This window comes from Polypterus senegalus, chromosome 3, assembly GCF_016835505.1.
Source record: "Polypterus senegalus isolate Bchr_013 chromosome 3, ASM1683550v1, whole genome shotgun sequence".
Classification (NCBI taxonomy): domain Eukaryota; kingdom Metazoa; phylum Chordata; class Cladistia; order Polypteriformes; family Polypteridae; genus Polypterus; species Polypterus senegalus.
Window position 1 is genome coordinate 39,070,673 of NC_053156.1, and position 22,034 is coordinate 39,092,706.

Below are 22,034 nucleotides of genomic sequence, written 5' to 3' on the forward strand. Positions count from 1 at the left end.
AATTGCATGCATAAACCCAATGTGGTTGAGGGAGAGCGCAGTCCGAGGTGAGGTGAGGTGAGGCTCGTCGCTGCTGCACCTCGCGTTTGTCCTCTGTATTTGAACATGAAATGCGTTTATTCAGTGAGTTTGACTATAAAAGTGATCAAAATTATTGGAATCATACAGAAAACAAATTTATAGCACAGACCAGTTGACAAATTTATTTTATGTTATCATTATTAGTTTTTTTACTTTTCATGATGACAGGCTCTGCCTCTCCTGATTACACGTCCCTGTGGCCACTATAGTACCTAAATCCTGAACTTAGACAGAAACAAACCTAAAAGGAAATGGCTGAGATCATTATGGGCTCCCCTGTTGATTTCCTCAGGCCTTCTCATTCATTATTTGACTGCTGAAAGCAGAAACGGGTAAGAGAGGATTAGGCTCAGTCTACACCAGTGGTACCAAACCTGTTCTATGCCCCACACCCATGAAAAATTTTGATTTATGTTCACACCCCCTACAAAAGGAGAAGAAGAAATCAAATTTGTACTTTTTGAACGGCAAACTGAACCACATAGCATACAATAGCAGTATTGTGAACAAACTGAATTAAATAAAAAAGATCTTTTAACTCCATGCATACAAATTAAATATAAATTGAACAGTTTACCTTTATAAATGCCAACAGTCTTGTACAGTGAAGCTTAGACTTTCAATTGATAATCTGGGGGTTGGCGTGTCCCACAAAGCATCAAGGAGGAAATGACACACACTCAATGATCAAGTGGTTTGGGGGATCTGAGGCCCGTGTGAAGCAATGGGTGCCGGCGCACCGCTGAGCACTGAAACTGAGTCAATGAGCTTTGTCTCCCAATAACACCAGCATTGAAGTTCAAAAACAGATGCACCGCACAGTGAAAATTGCTGCGCTACTACCAGGACTGCCAGCAGGAGAGATGGGCTGAGTGTAAGCAGCAGGTGTTATATCCAATTCAGTCCCCATTGCCCCCCTCTGGCAAAAATGTTAATCAAACCTCAAAATCAATGATGTTTCATAAACAGGGCTTTCACGGAAATCAATAGTAGACCTGACCCTTCTCTACAGATCATTGCAAAACCTAAATTCCATTCTCTTAAAAAAAGTTATCACCTTCATGAATGCTCTGCTAGCACCAAGTGACCCATGAGAATGTATATTTCTGTGGCTCATTCACTGGTGACAACACGTGTAATGCTTGATTCTTTTCATATCATAGAACAGGAGCACAAACTAATAAATGACCTACAAGTGATGGCACACTGCAAAACCCCAATTCAACCACTATAAACAACACACCTCATTCAATTTTAGGGAATCGCGAAGAAAGCCTTTTCCTTTGTCACACCTCCAGAAATGCCATCTCTCACTCCTTGGGGGTACAGGCATCCCAAGTTTGGGAGCCCCTGGTCTACACTAATATGGATACATTTGGAAACACTGCCTTCATTTTGAATGTTTTCCATCTTCACTTGTGTTTTCTGATCATTTTCTGAAAGTCCGACATCCATACTGAAATGGCCCTAAACTCATAAATCTTGCCTGTTGGACATGCACAACTCATTAGCCAAGTACTTTGTTTGTTCATGGAGTAGATCGAAAAACTGAAAGAATTAGGAAAACAACAAAATGGAGTTCTTTGTATGAACAGAGGATAAAATATAAGGGCTTTTAAATATTGTAGGCCAGCATAAGGTTGCCAAAGCCTCATAAATATAGACTATGAGTCCTGCCAAAAAATACAGCAAAATATTTGAGTGATTCAAGGCACTGTAGTCATTGGCTGATGCAAATAAGTTAGGGAATGTCTATCCCACAGCAAAGATGGGATCATAAAGGGAATTAGCTGGAAAAACTGAAGTCAATGCCTGATCACATGACAGGTATACACCAGCATTTTCATAGAACTGTGTTCTTCCTTGTCCACGCTGCTATGTGGAAACCAGCATTTTCAAATGTACACACTTGTAGAACAAAGTGGCCATTGCCCATTCAGTTAGGCATTTACAGGCACTGTTAAGACAGCAGATTTTCCAGTGATACAGAAATCCACCTTCACCCCTCCCTCCACTTGCATTCCTGAGTGAATGGCTGAACTGTAGTTTGTACCACCACTTTGGTCAACCATGTACTTCATCTGAAAACAGAGGGAGTTGAACTGACACCTCGGGAGAGACTCCTTCAAACAAGAAGAAGCTGAGGTGAAAATTCATTTTAGGCTTGTGACTGCAAACTGAACCCTGCCTGGATGTGGTGGACAAAATAATGCTCCGTTAAGCAGGCACTGGCACCTTCCTTCAAAACATTCATCTCTTCTGCCTCTTTTGGTTAGCTGAAAAATAAGGATTTACTTCTTTTGGGGACCTGAGAGCTCCTGAGCTGCTCTTTTTTGTGGAGCCTAAAGCTGATGAGCCGCTGTCTTTGGGGGCGCTGAATGTCGATGATCTGTTCTCTTGGAGCTGGATGCCCTGAACTAGCTCTAAGACTCATTCTGCCAAGCCAAGCTCTGTGCCAGTGACTGAGCTCACTTTCCTACAAATGATATGCTTGCAGTGGTCACAAACATATTCAATATAGATAAAAGTACAAATTTATCCATATTAGTGTGGTTTAGGTCCAAAACCAAATAATTGGAAAAAGAAAGAGTATCTTATGTGCCCCAATCAGTTCCTTATGAAATTACTACAGGCCCACGGTACTTGAAGAAAAGAAACACCCACCTAACCTAAAGCCCACACTTAGTATTATACTATCAGAATGCCTTAATTGAATATTTTTATTCAATATTTTTATGTAACTTGACATAATCAGGCTTGACTAAAAGCTCTGTACTGTACATCTAGTCCACAGCCATGTCACAAGCTCTAAGTAAACTGGACTTGCCAGGCTAATGTTATTGATTAGGAGTATTTTTAATAATTCTAAAAATATACCCTAAGACATTAAACAGAAATAAAGTGCAGAAATATTCAGGCTTAATAACAACAATAACATTTATTTCTATAGCACATTTTTTGTACAAAGAATGTAACTTTATAAGATGTCAAGGAGAAAGTTACAAGAAAAGAGAAAACAAATAAGATTAAGTAAGAATAATAATGAATAAGTAACAAAGAAAAAATATAAGATCAATAAATTTATAGGACTTTTATATAATTAGTAGAAGAGTAGAGTCCTTATATACAACATCATATTGTACATCCATTGATAAGGACAGATGGCTTGGGAGGACCAAGTTACCTGGAAAAAAAAAACAAAATCTGCAGGGGTTCCAAGGCCAAAAGACCTTAAATATTAATGTATGAAGTAGGGCGATAAAGTACAGTAAATGTTGTCACATTATAGGTGAGAATAGAACATTCAAGAAATCGCTATATGAAAAAAATGTATAAAATGTCAACATTACCCCAAGAAGTTTTGGCTTCACTTGTAGGAACTGTTCCAAATTATTGGAGGCTTTCTTCAAAGTAATGTTCAAAGTTGGTTCCTTTGGTTCCAGCTGAGCATCAGGGTCTGTATCATGATAGTCATTCTGCTGTGCCTCCTGCAAGTGTTCCATTGTCTGAGGGCAAACAGAAAGTAAAGATGATAATAAGATATACTCTCTGGGTGAAAGACGTGACACAAATGACAAGTACTGTACATGGTTTGGGAATGAAATTGCTTCTTACTTTCTTTCTGCACTAAACTTTTGTCTAAAATATTTAATCTCATCTCATCTTCCCATTCGATTTTCCTTAGGGCCGTGGTAAAAATATATCATCAATTAGTGTATTATCTATGCAATGGATTTGTGCCTTGTCCAGCGCAGATGCATGCTCAGAACTCTGACTACACATGATACTAGCACAGGAAAAACTGTTCAAAAGACGGAAGGATGATTGCATTCATTGATTTTCACTCTGGCTTTCGAGATGAAGATCACAGTGGTGACATGTTAATCTGGACTAATTAGCCCATCCTATCTTAACAACTTCTTGCAACATCTTGTTTGGTAATTCCCACATATTCCAAGGCCATTCATGAGATATAATGCCTATCACTTCTAACTCTTCTGCTAGGAGGCCATGCATAGTACAGCTCTAGTGTGAGAGATTTAGGTCGATTGGGCCATTTCTGGGCATAGGCTGTCCAGGCAAGGGTCTAGGGTCATCCTCTAGTGGTCGGAGCACATTACTGCAGCCCTCTATAGAGATTCATATATTTATTTTGGTAAGGAAATTTTGTCCAGGCTGGGCCAGACCACAAAGAACTATTTATGTTGTGTGCCCCAGCAGCACCTGCACTGTCTGCATTATGCACAACACAATCTGTGTGCTGTTGCATACACTAGTACAGGCAGCGTGCTGGGCATGATGTGCGGCCTCCTTGCTACCTGTGCGCTGTGCATGTGATAATGAGGCAGAGCAGCCTCAGCAGTTTTAGCTGCTTCTTGGACCAGCAGTCAGGATTCAAAATCCCGGTCTTCCCATGTGACAGCTGGGTCCCAGTCCCTTCCTCCTCTTCTTCAAGTGCAGCACCGCAGAATGAGTGACTGAGTCCAGACAGCTTCCTCCTGTCATCTCCGCTGCCCACTTGGTTTGTTCTTCTGGTTGGGAGGTACTAATGTGAGATAGCGAGCCTGAAGAGAGGTCTGCTCCCATAACTGTAGCTTCTACAGAGAGAAGCTTCTCAAAACTGAAGCTCATAAAAAATTACTTGATGGTCTACAATGTCACAAGATCTCAGTGGTCTTTCAATGATGAGCATTAACAGAGATGTGTCCAGGAATAGGGCATATGCTGATGTTATTAAGGATTTTGCTGCAAAAGAGTCAAGTCGTGTCATATTTTCAAAAGACTTTTATTTCTAATATTATACTTTATATCTTATTTATTTGTTGTATGTCCTTTTCCTATACAATTTTTGTAGAGTCTGCTAAATAGGTTATTTACATGCAAAGTGGTTATTTTATTTTTCTGTGTAAGTTTTCTATGTTTTGGTACATACATAATTTACATGCAAAAGAGTCGCATTGTTATATTAGTATTATATTATTCTATTTACATTTATTTATTTTTAATTAAATAATTTATTCACACATTATAGCATATTGTGTGTCTGTCTGTGGTGTGAAAGGGGGGTGGAGACCTGGGAAGAAACACTTCTGCAAATGTATGAGAATCGCTGCAGTCCTCACCCTTTGGTATTAAAGGCAGCAGGATGGTAGCAAAAACGTGTCATAGTGTACACCCCACCCTGGAACCCCCTTAGTTGATTTACAAAGCTTTGGGAGCGGTGAACAAAACAGAGTCATCAAAACCTATGATTAAAAAAAAAAGCTCTTACTATATCAAAACGTGAAGTGTGCGCTCCAATTGCTCATCCCAAACTCTATAAAGAAATTGGGAAATTTCATCCACATAATCCAGAAGGTTTGGAGGCAGCCAGAAGATCAGAAGGTTGGTCATTTATGCCTTGCAATGCCAGTTTATGAAGAAATGGATGATCCTTTTTAAAGTAGAATGTCCAATGAAAGTGTCTCCCGTGAAGAAACTACTTGCACAAATGATGATGCTTTTTTGCAAACTATTGCTGAGCTAATGAACATGCCACTACCATCACTAATGGACTGCTGAATTGCGGTCATTAAATGTGATTTTGTTTGAAATTTTAATTTTATATTAAAGTGTGTTTCTTATGGCGGCACGGTGGTGCAGTGGTAGCGCTGCTGCTTTTGCAGTTAGGAGACCTGGGTTCACTTCGCGGGTCCTCCCTGCGTGGAGTTTGCATGATCTCCCCGTGTCTGTGTGGGTTTCCTCCGGGCGCTCCGGTTTCATCCCACAGTCCAAAGATGTGCAGTTTAGGTGCATTGGGGGTCCTAAATTGTGCTTGGTGTGTGTGTGTGTGCCCTGCGGAGGACTGGTGCCCTGCCTGGGGATTTGTTCCTTCCCTGTGCTGGCTGGGATTGGCTCCCATGACCCTGTGTTAGGATATAGCGGGTTGGGGAAATAACTGACTGACTGTGTTTTTTTAAAGAGCAAAGAAATGAATAAATGGCAGTTGTGTTCTTTCTCGTAATAATGAGTGATTTATAAGCTGATTTAGACATCCCAGCACATCTTGGAGTTATGTGCTGAACTAGAGTCTACATTACAGAGGCCATCACACAGAAATCTTGTGATCCTCTTTCTGTTACAGGTTTACAACAACTGGGTTTAGAAAATAAATGGATGGATGGATGGACATCATAATGTGACTGACACATGATTGAAATTCAAACTAAAATGCGATTTTCACTTCATTGTCCTGCTTGCCTGGAGTCACTAAAATTTCCACAACAAAAAAGTCTGCGTAGGACTTATGGATGATCAAAATTTTCGTTAACTTTATGTCGATTTCCATGCCTGTTTTGTGTTTCATAAATCCTGACTTTTGCCTAAGAAAAGGCTTATGCATAAATCCTAGCATAAGCAAGTTTTTTACATGAGCCTCAGATGAAATCATAGGTTTAAAGGAAAAGGTAAGTTAAGATAACAGGTGGGATCATTTTTAAAAAGACGTTACACTTCAGTGGGTGATAAATAAAGAAGGTGCATTTAGCATATAGTGCATTCAGAATCAATTCAGACCCTTCATTTTCTGCACGCTTCACTTAGTTGTAGATTTTATTTTAAATAGATACATTTGCTATGATTGCCCATCAATCCACACCTATAGTCCATAATGACAAAGTGCAAACATGTTTTTAGAAAGGTTTTTTATTAAAAATCAAAAACTGAAATATGTCTTTGACCGAGGTATTTAAACCCATATTTCAGTAACTTGTAGATGACCCTTTAGCAGGAATTACAGCTTCAAGTTGTCTTGGCAAGTCTCTTCAAGCTTTGCACACCTGGATGTGGGCAGTTTATTCTGTTCCTCCTGGCAGCTCCGTTACACCTGATGGGACACACCTTTTACTGCCATCTTCAGGTCTCACCGCAGATGTTCTATAAAGTTTAAGTCTGGGCTTTGGCTGAAGGACACTCAGAGACGTGTCCCCAGACCACTCCAACGTTGTCTTGGCTGTATGTTCAAGGTCACTGCTGAAAGCTGAACTGACCCATCAGTTTTAGACCCCATGCACTCCATTTTGTCTCCCTGTCCCTGCCACTGAGAAGCCCCCACCATAGCATGATGCTGCCTCCACTGTACTTGCATTATAGGGATGGTATTAGGCAGGTGATAAGCATTGTCTGGTCTTTGCTAGTCATAATGCTTGGAGTTCTGCCGAAAGACTTACATTTTTGTCTCCTCAAACCAGAGAATTCTTTTCCTCCTTTAAACTGCCAAAAGTGACATCTATTTCACTATTACTGAGGCCAATTGTCTCCTGGGAACACTCAAAGGTTTAGAAATGATTCTATACACTTGCCCTGATCTATGCCTCAGCACAATTTGATCGCTGATCTTAAAAGTCGTCCACCCAGAAAGAAAGCCTGGAGGAAGGAGCAGGTGGAATTAATGAGCGTAAGGAAGGGGGACAAGTTTTAGAAGCATGAGTACCCCTTCGATCTCCAGGAAGAAAGCCTGGGAAGAAAGGTTTGTGAGTAAGAGTAGGTAGGACAGGGACATTAAGGAAGCTGTATAAAGCAAACAAGTGCCGACTTATGATGTGTTGACCAGACAGAAGAGAGGCTTTGTGTGGCTACAACATTAAGTGCCAACTGAGAGACTGAACATCTAGCACTACCTGGTTCTGTGGTTTGGATAGCCACATTTTCATTTTGCTTTCATTAACGACACTAGCTGATTGATGATAATATTTAAAAAATAAAACTTATTAAGCCTTCATTCCAGCTTTGCTTTATTTTATCATGCAGTTTTGAGAACCTGAGTTCTTTTTCTCAGTTAGATCAATCAGAGTAGGGGAGACAGAACACAACCCATTAGAGCAGCTACAATAACAATCATGTAATCAGTTATATTTGCAGAGGTGGAACATAACTTTGGATCAGCAGGAGGCCAGCAAAGACACGGGAGCACCATTATGAAATTTAGTCTTGGAGTAGCATTTTCAAGCAGGAGATCAAGTTCGAATGTATGGGCCAAAAAGACAGAAGGGGCACAGCCCAAAATTGAACAGTCCTTGGGTGAGCCCATGTTGGGTGTCAGAACATGTAGTGGAGGTTTTATACTGGGTCAAGTTACCACCTCAATGCACTAAGAGGATGTTTTTGCATTAAGAATGGCGGACCACATATGTGGGTGGTGTCCCTTTTCTAGCTGATCCTATAACTACCACAGTGCCTTCTCCAAGGCTTGACGCAAAGTTTGTCACGTTTATTCCAAGAATGTGTTTAATGTTAAATTTGCTGTATTGATTTATTACATAGTTTCTTTGTGTAAAACAATACTAGGGCGGCACGGTGGTGCAGTGGGTAGCGCTGCTGCCTCGCAGTTAGGAGACCCGGGTTCGCTTCCCAGGTCCTCCCTGCGTGGAGTTTGCATGATCTCCCCGTGTCTGTGTGGGTTTCCTCCGGGCGCTCCGGTTTCCTCCCACAGTCCAAAGACATGCAGGTTAGGTGCATTGGCAACTCTAAATTGTCCCTAGTGTGTGTGCTTGGTGTGTGTGTGCGTGTGCCCTGCGGTAGGCTGGCGCCCTGCCCGGGGTTTGTTTCCTGTCTTGCGCCCTGTGTTGGCTGGGATTGGCTCCAGCAGACCCCTGTGACCCTGTAGTTAGGATACAGCGGGTTGGATAATGGATGGATGGATGACATTACTAACTTATGTTCCTTGTATTCTGTGGATGGTGGGACCACTATTGCATCAATGCTAAGGGACCACCTCAAATATCTACAGGTAGGCTGGGTAAGAGAGTCTACTGGCAGTTCTTTGAGTGCATTTTGCAAAAAATATTGTCAGTATTGTTATGTTTTGGCTGGGGTTCTTTTCCTGGCTTATTTTTATGTTCCTTTAATTCGTCTTTTTTGTTTATTTTTCAGTCTGAATTATTTAGTTTGGTTATTTTTGTTGGATGGCACGGTGGCGCAGTGGATAGTGTTGCTGCCTCGCAGTTAGGAGACCCGCGTTCGCTTCCCTGGTCCTCCCTGCCCGGGGTTTGTTTCCTGGCTTGCGCCCTGTGTTGACTGAAATTGGCTCCAGCAGACCCCCGTGACTCTGTAATTAGGATATAGCGGGATGGATAATGGAAGGATGATTATTTCTATTATCATTATTATGTTAAATTCTCATTTAGTTGATATGTTTAATGTATTACTAGGGGGCTTTACCTCCTGCTTGCTTCGCTCGCCAACCCCTTTCCCCTCCCTGCCTGAGCTTCGCTCCATTGTGAAGAGGGGGGCTGAACGCACTCCAATGAGATGAGGCCATTCTTCCAAAACCCCCCTTAAATGGTGATACAATGGGAACCAAATACATTTTTAACTCCTCTTTGCTCGATCAGCTGCTGCCATGCCGTTTGATCTGAACTTCGCTCACATACCAATCACCCCCTGCCAACGCCATGCGTCGTTGTGAAGAGTGTGACTGAATGCACACCAAGGTGATGCGGTCGCTCCTCTGAAACCCCTCTTAAACGGTGATACATTGGGAAACAAGTAATGTTTTTTTTTTTTACCTTGTCTTTGTTCGATCAGCTACTGGCTTGCAGCTAGCTTGCTGCTGCTTCCGTTCTGCGTAATCGGCATTTTGGGTGGCACTTCGAACATTTCAAAGCCTGTATATCACCTGCCCTTTTGGCCTCAAACACTATGTGATCTCTTTTTGCTTTTCCGTTATTTCATCGAGTAATATTTTCTGTTTGTTTGTGCTAATGTGATCTTTTCACTCATTCTTTTGAGACGTTCGAATTTTCCTACTTCCATTATCTCTAACCTCCTCTGCATGTGTATCACGGGACTTGCTCACAAAGGTTGTAAGTATGACATGACGTGCCGATCTCGCGGGATGTGAAAGCGTCTCTCTGTCTCACTTTAAAAGATCTCTGTTCAAAAGATGTCTCTTCAAAAGATCACGTCTCATCGCCGGAAAAAGTCTCATCCCAAGATTTTTTTACATAATAGAGAGATTGTTTTTGTTATGCTTAACAATATTTGTTTAAGGTTTCTTCAAATATCTTTATGTTGCCTGTGTTTTGTGGATGTTATCCCAAGAGGTGGGGCCACCTGTCCATCATAGTCGAGGAGCTGCTCCCAGCCCTAAAAAGGCTCATGGGATATGAAGTCCCATGTGGTTCATTGAATACTCTTTGGAGGTGAGTTATGTTAGCTTTACTGTTGTGTTAATTCTAAGGCAGTTATTTTGATCTTTCTGCCTCCGTTTATTGGGTTACTCTGTTGCATTATGATTTGAAACTTGTTTGGTGTGTTTGAGTCAAATCCTTTCTGCCTCCTTTTTTGATAATGTTTTGAGTATAATGTTATATTTACATTTTTTGAATAAATCCTCTGGCTGGACTTACTTTTGTGAGATGGATTTTAAAAGATTTGAGACTGTCTTTTGCATTTGCAAGACTATTTTGAAGCCTAGACAGGCCTTAAGCCTCCTATTTCCTGGGTCAGGCATGCCTCGAGAGATATTTGTTCAGTGGACTTTTTGGAAGACTCAACTCGTCGCCATTTTTTGAAGTGAAATTCATAACAGTTATTTCTTTGATTTCTCTTTCTGGATTTTTTATTTGTATTAGGACTTTTTTTCAATAAAATCTGATTTTTTTTTTTTTTATTTTCAATTGGGGGCAAATGAAGTTCTGTCTGTCTATCTATACAAGCCAGAGTTTTATGGTTCTCTCTCCTGAGAGATATATCTGAGACTCTTTTGCTGTTTTTGAACTTTAAAAGCTATTAATATTTTGGGGCCAGGAGAGACCTGAGCCCTCCCATTTGTCCAAATTTAAGTTTGCCTGGGTGAGGCCTAAATTGGAGCAGGTCATTGAGAATTTTGACCTGTTTTTGTGGGTCTCCTCGAAGGAAGGCCTCACCCGTTTAACTATTTTTATGGTGCCAGAATCATAACAAAGACATCTGCAGGACTGCAGTCGTGGCCAAAAGTTTTGAGAATGGCACAAGCATTGGTTTGCTGCTTCTGTGTTTTTAGATCTTTTTGTCAGATATTTCTTTGGTATACTGAAGTATAATTACAAGCATTTCATAAGTTTCAAAGGTTTTTATTGACAATTACATTACGTTTATGCAAAGAGTCAGTATTTGCAATGTTGGGGAACAAAACATCGAAATTTTGGGTCCATGGCCAGGAAACTCCCCAGACCTTAATCACATTGAGAACTTGTAGTTAATCCTGAAGAGGCAGGTGGACAAACAAAAACCCACAAACTCCAAACATTGATTATCCAAGAATGGGCTGCCATCAGTCAGGATTTGGCCCAGAAGTTGATTGACAGCATGCCAGGGCGAAATCCAGAGGTCTTGAAAAAGAAGGGCCAACACTGCAAATACTGACTCTTTGCATAAATTGAATGTAATTGTCAATAAAAACCTTTGAAACTTTTGAAATGCTTGCAATTATTACTTCAGTATACCATACTGTGTCATTCTCAAAACTTTTGGCCACAACTGTAGGGGATGACCCATTGACTACTCTGTCAGTAAGCATCAAGGATTTGAATTTGAAACAGGCCTCTACAGGAAGACAGTGGGGTAATCTGAAAATTTTTATATGCTTTATTTTTTACACGACAGCTAAGTGCCGAAAAGGCATTGCCCCCAGTGCTGAGCCAATAAATGCAAGTGACAATCAAACCCTGTAGACTTACAGCACATGGAATGTGCGCAGTGTCACACTCGAGTGCTTGTGGAGCATTTACCCCAACCGATATGAGAACACTAACCACTAGGCGAGGGCAAATGTGAGTGCTAACCACTTTTTCTCTTTTCCCTGCCGAACATTCCCGGACCATAACATCACTTTCGGTACGCTTCTGGAGGACCTGCCCCTTCCTCCTCCATTTGGACCACCCTCACTTAGACAGCAGAACTCAATGATGGAGAAGCATTTTTGCCATGAGCTTACAAAGAGCTGAGATGTCCTACTATTCCTACTTTTTGACCTCCACTATCGTTATTAACAGAGCACCTGGATACTCCATAAGCTCTTTATTCTATTCTGCTTACTAAGTTACAGCAGGTAGGGATGTCCTCTCAGTTCAGTATTGTACTGGGAATGATGCACATGCAGGAGAAGCATTTTAATGTCGTAATATGTTATGACTAAAAATACAGCAGGAAACAATCCAGATTGAAAATGAGAGGTGTAACATTTGTAAAGCATGCTCCTATTTGCACACTTTTGGGATTAACCAGCTCTCCCAAAGTTTTCCAAATCCATGAAAAATACTCGGAACAGGGGATCCTTTATGCTACATTTTGTGATCTAAATGAAAAATGCAATAACACAGACACAAATTTCTTTTTCTTTTTGGCCCAGTACAGCGCTGGAAAATATGCTGACACATGATACAATTTGCATTGTTTTAATAAAAGAATTTAAATTAAATTTGGCATGTTATTTTTCATGATAAACAAAAATAATGCTTATGTTTTAAAAGCAGCAAGTGGGGACACAGTAAAAAAAATCATCATGTTTATGTTAAGTCAGAAAAGGAGACATGGAGACACATTGGGAATTGCTTTATAATCACATCATGGCACCCTGAATCGCAAATGCATCGAGTTGTAAGGTGCCCAGTGATTACCCGTCCTTAAAGTTTATAGCCCCCTTCACTCTTACTGGTGCATCATTGATTGAACTTGATAATTTCACTGGTCCAGTGGAGAGCAGGCTGGTGTATAAATCTCAGATTTGCTTCTTCCCTCCCCACCGCTGACCCCCTTTGAGACCCTAATCTACTCACTTCAATCATCCCTGCTCACAATGGATAAACAAGGAGAGAAATTTTACTGTTGACTTTTGAGTTGTATGTAAACTTGTGTTAAAGCATCATCTAAAGAAGCAAAAGTAACGAAAATGTAAAACATATTTGAATAATGCAAAAAAGCTAAATCAGAGTAATCTACATTTATCTCCCTGGTAATCAAATCACAGCCAGGAGACAGTTAACAATCCGAAGAGCCCATCCTTCTTTAGCTTGTTGGCAATGGAAACTTGGGAGTTTGTGACTCAGGCAGTGAAGCACCAGGCCTTTGAAGGGTGTTTTAAAGGGGGAAGAGGAGGGGGGACAAGCAAAGTGAAAAGATTACCTACCCACAAGATCCTGCACTGAACTTCTTTTTTCTCCTCGTTTCCTTTTTCTCCACCCTTGATTAGCACTTTCTGTATGCAGGAGACGGGTATTTGAAGTGAATTCCTTGTAATGGCTCCCCCTCACAACATCCTGTTTCACTCTGAACAGATCCCAGTGTTTGGGCTGGGGGTTAGGGCCCCCCCCAGACTTTGTTGATCATGTGATATAGCCTGTTCTTATGCAAGTGGGGAGATGTGTTCTGAGAACAACTGAAGGGATCTTAACTGTGGACAAACAGAAAGCACTTTACAAATGCATTTGAAAAAGTTGGCAGAAATGGCCACTGCAGTAAAGTGACATGTACAGATGTTTTGGCGGAGAGTGGGAGAAAGGGAAAAGGGGCCAGTATATGGGATAGGATTTCTTATATTTTCAACTTTGACGTAAACTAGTGTCCACTTTTATTTCTGTTTTTAATTTTACTGGACATTGTGTATATTTTAACATTTACAACCTTGACAAAAATACTTGTCCATGATTGCTAATAATGTTAGATTATCAGGAAAGTCCCTACACTCCTTCTACTGCGCCTACACTTTATTTTCCTAAAATAACACAATATAACGGCAGCACTTGGCAAACTCCATGACGTCATCAGCGCCTTAGAGATGGCTCATCCCGATGCTGTTTTTATTGCAGCTGACGACTTTAATCAGTGTAATTTATGGACTATACTTCCTAAATACCACCACCACTTGAATGTTTCCACCCGTGAGAAGAACACAGAGGGTGCTGGGCGGTCTCATGGTCTGGAATCCCTGCAGATTTCATTTTTTCTCTCCAGCTGTCTGGAGTTTTTTGTTGTTTTTGTTTTTTCTGTCCTCCCTGACCATCGGACCTTACTCTTATTCTATGTTAATTAATGTTGTCTTATTTTAATCCTTACTTTGTCTTTTTTTCTCTTTTCTTCATCATGTAAAGCACTTTGAGCTACATTATTTGTATGAAAATGTGCTATAGAAATAAATGTTGTTGTTGTTGGATCACGTTTTATAGCAACATACACGGTGCATACAGGGCTGCACCCCACCCCTACTTCGGACACTCAGACCAAATCTCTCTGTTTCTGTACCCAGTCTACAGACAAAGGCTGAAACAAACAAACCCAATTATTAAGCAAGTTAAACTTTGGACCCCAGAGACTGAGAGCCCCCTGCAGGACTGTTTTGTTTAGACAGACTGGGATGTGTTTAGGGTTGTAGCCACTCTGGAGGACTCTTCTATCAGCAAACAGGACTACGTTGAGTACGTGACTGGGTACATTAGCACCTGTATTGACAACATCATGCCCACAATACCAGTCAGGAAGTTCCCCAACCAGAAGCCCTGGATAAACAGTCAGGTACGCCACATGATGCATGCTCACTCTCTTGCATTTAGATCAGGCACTGAGATGGAGTACAAAGCTGCGAAGTATAGATTAGTGAAAGGCCATCATAGCAGCCAAGAGGCAGTACAGCGAGAAGCTGGAGGGCTTCTATTCTACTGCTGACTCTGGAAGTATGTGGCAGGGCCTACAGCACATCACAGACTACAAGACAACCACCAGCACAATCAGCTCCACAGACAGTCTGCCAGATGATCTCAACACTTTCTACACCCGCTTTGAGACCTCCAGCAACAGCACAGAGTGGAGGCACACACACATCTGGACCACCCAACCCCCCTCTCCTCCCCCAACGATCTTTTCAGGTCAGGTACACGAAGTACTAAGGAAGATCAACCCCCGTAAGGCATCAGGACCAGACAACATCCCTGGGCGGGCTCTCAGAGCATGTGCCAACGAGCTGGCTGATGTTCTCTGCTCCATCTTCAACCTTTCCCTCAGTCAAAGCATCGTTCCGTCCTGCTTTAAGACTACAACCGTCGTCCCCCTTGCTATAAAAAGCCCACCCACCTGCCTGAATGACTACAGGTCGGTAGCACTCACTCCAATCATCATGAAGTGTTTTGAGAGAGTGGTGCTGGCCCACATTCAGAGCAGCATACCGGATACTCTGGACCCCCTGCAGTATGCCTACCGGCCCAACAGGTCCACCTCAGATGCCATCGCAGCCGCACTACATTATTAACTCTCCCATCTGGAGAACAAAGACTTCTACATCAGGATGCTCTTTGTTGACTACAGCTCTGCCTTTAACACGGTTATCCCCCATAAAATCACCCATAAACTGTCTGCACCTGGCCTGCACCGCACCCTCTTTGACTGGCTCCTAGATTTTCTGACTGGCAGGCCCCAGTCTGTCAGGACTGGTAATAGGATTTCAGCCACCATTATCACAAACACAGGCACCCCATAGGGATGCATCCTCAGCCCCATCCTCTACACCCTGTTCACCCAGGACTGTGTCGCCTCCCACAAAGATAACATCATCCTAAAGTTCGCAGATGACACCGCAGTGATTGGACATATCACTGGTGGGGATGAGGCAGCCTACAGGAGGGAGGTGGACAGTCTGGCGTCATGGTGTGAGAACAACAACCTCACCCTCAACACAGACAAGGCGAAGGAGATGATAGTGGACATGAGGGAGGAGAGGAGACCTCACCAGCCACTGTTCACCGAGGGTGGAGAGGGTGAGCAGCATTAAATACCTGGTCGTCTACATCAGTGAGGACCTCACTTGGACACTTAACATCACACAGCTGGTCAAGAGGGCTCAACGGCGGCTGTACTTTCTGAGGAGGCTGAGGAAGTTTGGTATGTTGATTAAGATCCTCAGAAACTTTTACAGCTGCATTGTTGAGAGCATCTTGACCAGCTGCATCACCGTGTGGTACAGCAACACTACTGCCATGGACTGCAAACGCCTGCAGAGAGTGGTAAAGACTGCTGAGAAGATCACCAGGACCACAATGCCCTCTCTGCAGAGCATCTACAACTGCAGAGTCCGCAGGAGAACTGCCTCGATCCTCAGGGACCTCACTCACCCTCAACGCGAACTGCTCACACTGCTACCCTTAGGCATGACGTATAGAAGTACGAAATGCATGACTTCCAAACTAAAGAACTCTTTCTTTCCCAAGGCCATTAGACTCCTAAATAACTGACTGGAGTTTATAACCATGGGCCAACTCTTTCTATCTACCTCACACAACTGTATTGGACTTGTCCATCATACACCTACCTGCACATTACACTTTATATTTCTATTCTGTTTTTATACTTTATGCTGCCTCTGTTACTTATTATCTATCTGCTACTTATTATTTATGTTTATCTTTATACACTGGTTTTGTCATTTGGTGTGGACAGCAAAGAAAGAATTTCATTGTACAGGAAAACGTGTTTCCTTACTGTGCATATAAAAATAAACTTTGAACTTGAACTTGAACTTAACAAGATGGAAGAGCAGATTAAAGAATTCCAATCTACTGACTTGAATTACTAAACAGACTTTAACAGCAAGAATTCATATCACTGCACATCAAATCAAAGATTCTTTTCCTCCATAAAGTGCCTATTGTGGGTCAAATATTCCATAGATCACCAACAGATGTTTTTAGCTAGGAAGTGTTTTATTATTATGATCCAGAAAGATTTCTCAACCTTTAAGTATTTGCGACCCGAGTTTTCATAACAGTTTTAATTGCTCCCCCCCTAACATTTTCTTGAAATGTAGATTTATATTTTATTATACCTACTTAACTTTTATCGACATTTATCTAACTATCTATTTATTTTTCTAGAATCAGAATGTAGTTTAAGTTAATGTGTTTTGGTTTCAACAGATGTTTTCTTCATATTTTTGATTCTTGTTTTCTTTTTTTCACATCTTCGGGCCCCTCTTTTTGTTACTTTGTGCCCCCCCGGGGGGCCCGCCCCACAGCTTGAGAACCACTGCTGCAGTAAAATAATTCTTTATACGGTTTACCATATCAGTAACAAAACAAAACCAAACCAAACTAGTAAAACTGTAATGATACAATTAATGACTTGGTAAGGGGAGAACAGGCATCCAAGCTGGGAAGGGGCCGGGGTGGTTTCTTACCTGGATAGGAAGCCAGAGAGGAACAACAGGTGGATTGGCTGGCAGGACAAGAAAATAATTTTGTGCTCAGCCAGTATGATATAATGGAGGAAGCTGAGAGTCGGGAGCTGTTCCATCACCCATACACCTGGTGGCAGTGGTATTTGTATGGCAGGAGTGCTTGGGAGTTGGAGTCCAGAAATATAACCCTGTTGTGGTCCTTGGGTGCCAAAAGAAGGTGCTATCAGTGGGTTGGGTGGAGCCCGCTGCCTCATATCAATGAGTCAAACTCGAGAATTACTCAATGGGAGATGACAGAAGTAAGAATTTGGTTATTTTTGTGTATTGTGGATACACTTTGGAAGGATGATTGTTGGAAAGGTGCTTTGGTTAAATAAATATCTTTAATTTAAACCTAAAGGTGTGCTGGACATTGTTGTGTTTGAGGTTCAGGGGTGGGGGTACACGAGTTCTATGTGCCGTTCCTTTCTTTATACAGTAGGTTTCTGAATTTGGACAGCAATTTTTGTCCAGCACTTGCTGTTGAGACAGGCAATATGGCGTAGATTTTCAGCAATTGCAAGAGTGATGGAAGCACTGAATTAGCAGCATTGTGTGGACGCTCTTACTTGGGCAGGTGTGCATAGAATGAAATACTTGTAGCCTAGTCAGCAGGCCAGATCTGACTGAACTCAGATTTCACTGCCAAGATCTGCCAAGCTGCCTCCTTTCCTGTCAAAGTGAGTAGATGCTCATCCACACATTGTCACAGACGCCCTGGTTATATGATGCTTTGGTAGTTGCAGTGTGCTTGAGCATGAAAAACATAAATTTAAATCTGTAATATTTTATAAATGCGTGAAGCAGCTGATAACCGTAACAAAAAAAGCTGGGGTTATGAGTGAAGTGAATATGTGTAGCTTGTGCACAGAAATTACAGCCACATCTCATTTCAACAATACTAGTAATACTAATGCATTCTATTTATATGGCACTTTACATTAGTAGTAAATCTCAAAGTGCTACAAGTTTAAACAAAGGCAAAGCAAGACAAAAACAGAGATAAAACAACAATAATGCTAATATCATAACATAATACAAACCAACATGAACAGCATGTAAATATTTATTACATATTTTTTGAGGAATTAGTAGCAATAACCATCACAGAACATACTTTATTTCCATATGGGTTAGCAAATAGTAGCCTACCTAGTGCTATGAATAGTTAGGTTTTGTAATTTTTTGTGGTGATTCCTATCTGGATATGCTTGACATACTGTATACATCTATCCCACACATGCACATGCGAGACAATTTGCAGGCTCAAAAGTAAGCAATTCTCTACCGAACCAGGGGTTGGCGCTGTCCTCTGATGCGCCTCCCTTTTCTCCCACTGCTGACCATCAGAAGAACTCACCTCCCAATGAGGCAATTTACTCAGTTCTGTTTTGGACTCCATTACTATTCTTTTGCAAGTCTTAAAGTATACGGGGACGGTTTACCCAAACCTTTATTCTTGTTTTTATCTCTTATCACACGTTGATTTTTTTTTTGACAAAAGGAATTCGATTTTAACATTAGTTTTTGAATTGGAAGTAAATGACAAATTTATCATTTTTGAATGTGTTGCAGCCATCACAACTTTATTTTCAGTTGGATGCCATCATTTTCAGACCTTTACCATTGTCCAGGATAGCTTGAGGAGTGTGCCACATCTGAAGTCAGAGAAGCGACAGTACAAGGGTACACACCCAGGCATTTCTAGGTTATCTGGTTTTGTGGATAAAAACCCTAAAACCTTTTGCAACTTTCTGTTGCAAAAGATCTTTTGCTATTGACATCCAGCGTAGTGACGGTAACTCTATGCCGCAAAAAGAGGTGCCATCCTTTGGATGAGATGTAAAACTGAGGTCCTGACTCTCTGTGGTCATAAAAAAAAACACTGGCCATCTTTTCAAAAGAGCAGGTAGTTCCCAGATCTCATGGCTAAATTACTCACCATTACCTTGTCCATTCTGGCCCCCAAATCATCACCTTTTCACTTATTTGTTAATTATCTCTCTCACCTCTTCAGCACCTAATAGCTACAGTGTGGTGAGCACACCAGCAGAACACACCAGCCCATGGGCTCAGATTTTCCAAATAGAGTCTTGGCATCTTTTTGCTATGGTGAAATATATGGACAATCATTTGTGGTAATAAAACAACTTACTATGATTACAAACCTGTAGTCCTTTCTTCTGAATAATCCTGTTAGTTGCTCTAATGTCACGTGTATTGCTGTGCACCAATTAGATCAAATTCATCCTGGAAGAAAAGGCAGGTAGTGTGGCATTGTGGCTATGACTTCAGACCTGAAACATGGAGATTGTGGGTTTAAGTTCTACTGAGATGCTGTGTGACCAGGAGCAAGTCGCTTTATCTGCTTGTATTCCGATTGGAAAAAGAAAAGTAACTAATTGTATCTCAAATGTAAGTCGCCTTGGACAAAGGCACCAGTCCAACAACAAGTAAAATTATGAAATGTTGAAAGAGATTAAAAAAAAAAAGAGAGATCGTGACATGATTTTTCAAACCAAATTCTCCATTTTCACTCCTTTTACCTCAGTTGTATCTAGGGTTTCTAAAGCTGTTAGGAGAAACAACCATGACAAAACTGACACTAACATGAAACATAAGCGAGAATCTCTTTCAGTCTCATGAGCTATTAAAAATCATTTCTATTGGGTGAGACTGTGTTTTTATGGGATTACAGCATTAATCAAACGACTTTTTTTAATTATGAGGATAAAAAGATTCCAAATTAAATTAAAATGATAGTGTAATCAGCGCATGCTCCCAACCTATGATCATGTGTGTAAGACTTCTATATTAATAATGTTTAACATGCAGGGCCAGATTTAGACTTGATAAGGCCCTAAGCTATTTGAGACATGGGGCCCTTTATAAGTTCAGATATTCTATAAAAGTGCCAAATATGATTTGTTTTGGGGGCCCCCAAGAGGGCAGGGGGCTATAGCTTGTGTAGCTTATACATAAATCCTGCACTGTTAACATGCACCCTGAAATCCTGATTCAGGCAGGCCTTTTTTAGAAAATTAAAAACAGGCCATTTATAAGAATATAATTAAGAGAACAAGAAAGTGGTAAATTACTAGGACACTTACAAAACGGAGAATTAAGCATTTAAATATAAGCGAAAATGACGAATACTTGTACTTTTAATATAAATGTACATTTCACACTGCTGTGCTTTTCTGAATGGAAAATAAAAAAAGAAATATGCTCCATTAAATTAATTTGAGATTAATTACAGGAAAACGATCCTTGAAACTGATCGGAACAAACCCCTGCGCCTCCAGAACACAACTTAAGAACTCGACCATCCTAAGTCGGTCGCTTCGCTGTAATGACACTCGCTCGGCGTTCATTTTAACTGAGGGCAAATGACGCATCACATGCGCCGGCTTCATTTGGAGTAAAACGATAGGGCCGTCCCACATCTGCCATATTGCTTAATGGCACGCGCCATAATTACTTTTATTACTACTCTTTTACTTCGTGTAGGCGTTAGGACGCCGTACGCTGAAAGTGGGGACCCATTTAGACACGTCTGGAAATCGTATAATCTTTGCAATGGAGACAAAATGTGACGACGTCAGCCTTTTTGAGTCGTTGTGCGACGAAACTAGCGGTTCTGGACCCCAGTGCTCCGCTGTGGAAAACCGCACCGTTTTTCCCTCAAAAAAATTCAAAACAAGCAGGAGAGGAAAGAAGCGACCTCGACGAATTGTTACCCAGGTAAAGCACCGTCATTTCTTCATAAAACGATATTTTTAATAAACAGAAAGTGCGCCTGGCTAGTTTTTGCACATCGTAGTATAAAATAAAGGCGGTGTCTGCAGAAGCAAGTCACTTTTAGCGACTTCATCAAAGGTGTTGTGCTGTAAAGATAATTATTTATTAATGATGACGCAACGCTTTTTTTTCTTGTTTATATTTTAATGCACACGCTTAAAGTTTGGCAAACTTTTCACATACTTTTCTTACATGTTATTTTAAGGCTGTATTTACTTCGTGCATAAAGAATATGAGCGAATTAGTAGATGAGCAGATGTGAAGATATCTCAATCTTGGGTATAGGAAGTTTTAATAATACTTATGTTCAGAAATATTCGTTTTATTCTGACAGCATTTTAGAGATACAGAATGCAGATTGAAAACAATAAACATCACTCCATCAATCATGCTGTATCCTAATACAAGGTCACGGGGGTCTGCAGGGCAGGAAACAAACCCCGAGCAGGGCGCCAGCCCACCGCAGGGCACATACTAGGGACAATTTAGAAACGCCAATGCACCTAACCTGCATGTCTTTGGACTGTGGGAGGAAACCGGAGTACCCGAGGAAACCCACGCAGACACGGGGAGAACATGCAAACTCCACCCAGGGAGGACCCGGGAGCGAACCCAGGTGTCCTAACTGCGAGGCAGCAGCGCTACCCACTGCGCCACAGTGCCGCCCTCAACATCACTCCTGCTTGTCAAAACAGTTTATAAACATGTGTGACGTTCGAGGTGTGACTGAAAATTTGCATTTTAAAGCAGTTTTCTAATTAGTAGTCATTTATTAACCAATAGTTTGCACATACACATAGGATAACTGAATGTGTTTTTACATTCGTTTTTCTTCATAATCACAGTTGGCTTCAACAGCCTTACACCAGCAAGAAACAAGAGTGGCCCGGGTACCACCTTTATGCACCAGCCTGACTCTGGCACTCTGGCTGCC

The 22,034-nt window shown here is 41.3% G+C and overlaps 2 protein-coding genes across 2 annotated transcripts in view; one reads left to right on the plus strand and one right to left on the minus strand.

Annotated features, from left to right (window-relative positions):
- Window positions 1-13,404, minus strand: part of LOC120525041 — a 34,259-nt gene extending 20,855 nt beyond the window's left edge. The window contains exons 1-2 of the mRNA XM_039746991.1: window positions 13,229-13,404; window positions 3,432-3,587 (exon numbers count right to left, since the gene is read on the minus strand). Coding sequence (XP_039602925.1) covers window positions 3,432-3,584 — 153 coding nt within the window. The 5' untranslated portion in view covers window positions 3,585-3,587; window positions 13,229-13,404. The remainder of the gene's footprint in view (window positions 1-3,431; window positions 3,588-13,228) is intronic.
- Window positions 13,405-20,761: 7,357 nt separating this feature from the next.
- Window positions 20,762-22,034, plus strand: part of LOC120525042 — a 41,755-nt gene continuing 40,482 nt past the window's right edge. The window contains exon 1 of the mRNA XM_039746992.1: window positions 20,762-21,043. Coding sequence (XP_039602926.1) covers window positions 20,879-21,043 — 165 coding nt within the window. The 5' untranslated portion in view covers window positions 20,762-20,878. The remainder of the gene's footprint in view (window positions 21,044-22,034) is intronic.